This window comes from Buceros rhinoceros, unplaced genomic scaffold (assembly GCF_000710305.1).
Source record: "Buceros rhinoceros silvestris isolate BGI_N320 unplaced genomic scaffold, ASM71030v1 scaffold2862, whole genome shotgun sequence".
Classification (NCBI taxonomy): Eukaryota; Metazoa; Chordata; class Aves; order Bucerotiformes; family Bucerotidae; genus Buceros; species Buceros rhinoceros.
In genome coordinates, this window is record NW_010398159.1 from 105,110 (window position 1) to 110,310 (window position 5,201).

At 39.3% G+C, this 5,201-nt stretch overlaps 1 protein-coding gene across 1 annotated transcript in view; it reads left to right on the forward strand.

Moving 5' to 3' along the window:
* The window catches only part of INPP4A (inositol polyphosphate-4-phosphatase, type I, 107kDa), a 49,471-nt gene that overhangs the window by 33,767 nt on the left and 10,503 nt on the right, over positions 1 to 5,201 (forward strand). Inside the window, exons 21-23 of the mRNA XM_010130971.1 lie at positions 986 to 1,126; positions 2,437 to 2,534; positions 4,867 to 4,979. Coding sequence (XP_010129273.1) covers positions 986 to 1,126; positions 2,437 to 2,534; positions 4,867 to 4,979 — 352 coding nt within the window. The remainder of the gene's footprint in view (positions 1 to 985; positions 1,127 to 2,436; positions 2,535 to 4,866; positions 4,980 to 5,201) is intronic.

Genomic DNA, 5,201 nt, shown 5'->3' on the forward strand with positions numbered 1-5,201 from the left:
CAGCAGGAAACCAGTCTTCATTAGTTTCAGGTCTGATAGTGTTGCTTATTTTGCTGTCTAGATTTTACTCAAGGAGGAGGAGGAAATCATGTGAATTTATTGTTGTGCAGACTATGGGAAGCTTCACACGTAGAGGTGAAAACAGTATTTTTGCATTCAGACATAGCATTGGATTTGTGTGTCCGTCCAGTGTAAATGTGAGACAGAGCAGTTTCAGTTACCTTATTCTATACTTCTCAGAGCTGTTTTGCTGTACGTGAGAGTTCTGCGCTATAGAGACTTGGATATAACACCGATGTATTGCTGCTGATAGGTTAACACACAGCACCCAAGGAACTTGTTAACACACCACAGTAACTTGTGACTTGGCAAGTTCCGGCATAGGGTAGTAAGACACAGCTTGGTCTGCCCTCATGTCATGGGCTAAGGTAAATTGCGTTACCTCACGTTTGCCATGAGATAAAGCATACACAGAGCCGTTTGCTGTACCTCACCTGACCCAAGGTAACTTGTTGTGCTGCCAGAAAAGCTTGTACATCTTACTACTTACTGTATCCAAAAATGTATCCTTTTAAGCATGTGTGTCATCACTAGCCTTTCTCACTTTATATTCAAATATACTTTCCTCTTGGTGAGATGAGGGCATGACAAAATTTAGCTTTTTCTACCCAAGCTGCATGAAAGCTGCAGTATTAACAAGCAGAGCAAAATCAGCTTTTGTTAGGAAATGGGCAGATCTGACTGAAATGCCCACGAGGATGTAAAGTCAACATTACAGGTTGCTCCAGGTTTGTTTTTTGAACTAGAATAGCTTTTCTGATGAGGAGCAAGCTTTGGCAGTTCCTTAAAGGCCTCAGTTTTGACTGATACTTACTTTTTCATAGTCTTATTATGTTCTAGATGTTATCCCTCTTTACATAAATAACACGTTCCTGGAATGTAGCTTTTGGATGTTTATGTCTAATAGCTGTTTGTTTCTTCACAGTGATGGATTTAATGTAAGGATCCCTTTGCCAAGCGCCTTGTTTGATTTGTTGCCGCGAGAGATTCAAAGTGGCATGTTACTGAGGGTTCAGCCTGTTCTTTTCAATGTGGGAATCAATGAGCAGCAAACCCTAGCAGAGAAGTATGTATTGAGTCATGCAAGCTCAACCTTAATGGCAGTTCAGCAATCTCCTGTTCTGATGGAAGTATGTCTCTATGGAGTCGCACTGTTGCATTACTAACAGTGATTCAGTTTCTCCAATACACCTTCAAGGGCACAGTCAATGAAGCTGTCAAACGCAAAACAAACAAGGTCATTGTTTATATGGCTCGTGGCTGTGGAGCTCTTTACGTCATGGGATTGAGTCTAGTGCAGGTTTATGGTTTTTTACAAGAAGAGGAAGTCTGTTGTGGGCTATCTGGCACGGAGGTGCCACTTGTGACTTAAGACCTCTGTGAGTGACCTGTCACTAGAGACTGAGAGATCACCTTGAGTATTGCTGTGCGTTTGCCACCTTGGTTTTGCACTCTCCCATGGACTCCCTCTTCCCGGCACTGTCAAAACCCAGGATAATGGCCTAGATAAACCTTTCTTTTAACATATCCTTGCAGTACTGATATGATGCAACACTGTTCTTGTAAAGCTGAAAAATACCATTTTGTAATTATATTTGCTAGGGAAACTGTTCAGTTTTGGAAGAGCCACCGGAGCGTCCCTCTGTTACGGCTACACCCTGTAAAGAATACATTAATAGGGCACCGCTCTAATGGAGAGCTCCGCTGAAGTCAGCCACACGTATGTTTGTGACAGCAGCCTTGGCACCAGGGTGGATTGTGCAGTGTGATGGTGGACAGCTAGAAAACGTCTAACAGAGGCATTCCAGGAGTTACTGCTGTCCTCTGACTATAAAGGGAGCCCAAGGCAACTAGTATAGTTACAGATGTCAGCACTGTGTGTGGATCTGTATATCTAGTTAGATGAGAGGAATCACGGCATTGTTGACAATATTTATTGCATTCATCCATATTTCTCATTTACGTATCTGAAGCCAAAGTTCTCGTTCCTATCTACTGATGTTATGGTTATTAGCTTATGCAGTACATTAGTAAATCCACCATTAAAAGTTGGAATTTAAGCAAAATGATTTACTGGATGGGTATTTAATATTGAAAGAGAAATACAAAAACCAGAGAATTTTAAAAACTATTTTCTACATGTTTTTTCTTTCACCTTCCTTCCCACTTTTCCCCTCACACACATATATTTTCTTCTTCTATGATGAATCACGCAACACTTCTCCATTACACTTCACCCTGCATCTGAATGGTCAAACTCATGAGATGAATCTTTAAACAGTTTTCTGATAGTCATATTGCCAACTGCGCCGGTTTGAAAGAAGAGAAGAAGCCTTTTACCTTGAATTTAACTGTTCTCTTCGTCACCTCTTAAAGGTTTGGAGACACCTCACTGCAAGAAATAATTAACATGGAAAGCTTAGTGCGGCTGAATTCGTATTTTGAGCAGTTCAAGGAAGTTTTGCCTGATGATTGTAAGTATTTGATAATTAATGGCAAATTTGATTGAACAGCATAATTCAGGCTGACTTTTTTCATTTGTTTGCTCATGTCTTAGTTGTTTAACTAACAGTTAATAGTTGTTTAACTATTGATGATGCTCTTGTATTAGTAGCCTCCATGAAATGATACAACTCTATTTAAATTCATTAGAATTTAAAGTAGAACAGAGTCAAGAAGTTCAAAGGTCAGTCTGAGTAACTTCCCTTTTTTAATTTACTTTTACTTTACACCTCTTCCTAAGTGGCATTATGTACTGTATAAGCATGCAGCTAGGCAGTTAGATTACCTTGAGGGGAAGGCATAGAAGTGAGGGGTTACAACAGCACCACTTTTTATGTGCAGGTTTTGATCACATTCTCTGCACTTATGCTAACGGAGAACAACTGCCAGTTTTTAGGAACTTTATCACTTTTCCCTCTGCTTATCCTTTGCACTTTCCTATAACTGTTACATCTGCAGCCAGCCACAGAGCAGTCTAGCACCTGGGAGAGAGAGAATAGGTACAAGCTTGAATTTTTATGGTTATGTAGGAAAATTTCTTGCTTCTTACTGCCTTTTGGGAGGCAGTGGCATAAATGTTGTTTACATGTGACCACGAAAATAGTGAAAATTCATTGATTCATTATTATTAGTACCAAACCTCTTGTAAGGTAATCTCACAATTGCAGTTTTATTGCAAGAATACAAATGCAGCAATGTACAACAGGATAGTAAGAATTCTGTCTAAGTATGTTATTGTACTTTCAGTTACCCTGGATATTTTTTTAAAGCAGTTGAGAGCAGAATCTGTTTCCCTGCTTCCAGGCATTCATAAACCTGCATAATTAATTCTCTGAAATTTTAGCTGCAAATTTTTAATTTTTTGTTATATAGTAGTCTAGTATCAGACTTTTTTTGTAAAGTTTGAAAGTTAATAAATTTAGAATGATTTATGTTCTTTTCTCCCTGCTATTCCATGTCTCTGTCTAGTCTTCCATAATAGTAGTTCCCATTCAGCTCCTTCCTCTTCTCTTTGATTTTGCTTGCTTTTTTTTCCACTTCAGTCTCTTCCCTTGTCCCCAAAACTCTTAGGCCAATCTAATGTCCTTTTAGCTTTTGCCTTTTTTCCTGAAACTTTTTCTTTGTTGTGTGATCTGTTTCCTGTCATTTGTTCCTTCTCTTCTCACGTGTTTTGAACTCTGTTTTAACTTCTCATATTTAACTTCTTCGTATTTATTCTCCTCTGTTTTTAAAGAGCAGTGGTGCCATGACCTCAAGTTTCTCATTTACCAGTATCACACTTAGAAAACCGGAGGTTTTTCTTCAAGTAACTTGAAGTTGTGAAAAAGGCTGGCATGCAGTATTGGACAGGTGGCATTTACATGCACCTTAACAGTGAAAGAAAACAAAATAGTCTTACATCCACCTGCCTTTTCTCCCTTACTCTGGTTAGTTGTCGTTGCATCAGTCTTTGCCACATGAAGTGAATACCACAAAGGAGGAAAATCTGCCCTCTGCCAAAACTTCCTTCTGCTTCACTTTTGTCGTGGGTACATGAGGACACATTGTAGCTGATTTTGCCATCCAGCTTGGTTAAATGGTTTGTCGATATACACCTTAAGCAACAGTTTTGATTAGAAGTGTGAAAAAAATATTGCAGATATCCCAGCGGATACTCTGTGAAAAGCTGAGACTCTCTGGACAAACCTGGGGCTGTGCTCATCTTGAGGAAGGTCTGAGGTGTGTTTTGTACCTTCTCTGTGGTGATATTTAGGATGTACAAAGTGAAACCTACTTTTCTATGAACCCTTGTCAAGACAGAATAGCATTTTATTTTTAACAGTAAGACAGGTGGTTGTGACCAGCTGGTGGCATAGTCTGTGGTAAGTAGAGGTGAAAGAGAAATGAAACAGATAATTCTAGGGGACAAGAGGCCAAATGAAGTATCTGCTGGCAGCTTGTAGGAAATTTTCCCTTCAAGAACAACACACAAGGAAAGTTGATTCCTGATCCACTGTCCTTGTCCCTGTGCTCTTAATTCCAAGCACTGCAGAATTTCTAAGAAGTTAATTACTTTCTCAGCTTCATTAGCTCCTTGTCCTTGTTCCATTAGCTCTCTTTGTCTTTAGAAATACATGGGGAGACAGTCTGTGCTCTCTTTTTGATTACAGGTATTGCTTTCTTTCTAGGAGTAGAGTTCAAGCAGAGGATAGGGAGATTCTACAGAGGGATCTCGACAGGCTTATAGGAACACTTTCCGTGTAACTTAGCTTTGTAAAAGTGTTGAATGAAGGTAAATAAGTGGAGTTGGTTTTTATTTTATAGGCCTACCTCGATCTCGTAGTCAGACGTGCCTGCCTGAACTGTTAAGATTTCTGGGACAAAACGTACATGCAAGGAAAAATAAGAATGTTGATATCCTTTGGCAAGCTGCTGAGGTATTTATTAATCTAAGTATCTCTGCATAGTTCGTCTGATTTTCTGTGTGCATATGTATTTTCCCCTTTCTTATTACCGATATCTTCAAGCTTCTTCATTTGCTTGTGTGTAGTTTGTAAATGCGGCAAGGTTGAACTTCTAGAATGAGACACGGGGAGATAAAATGTATTTTCCATGTCAGTATTTTCACTACAACTAATGCAATGGAGTTCTACACTATC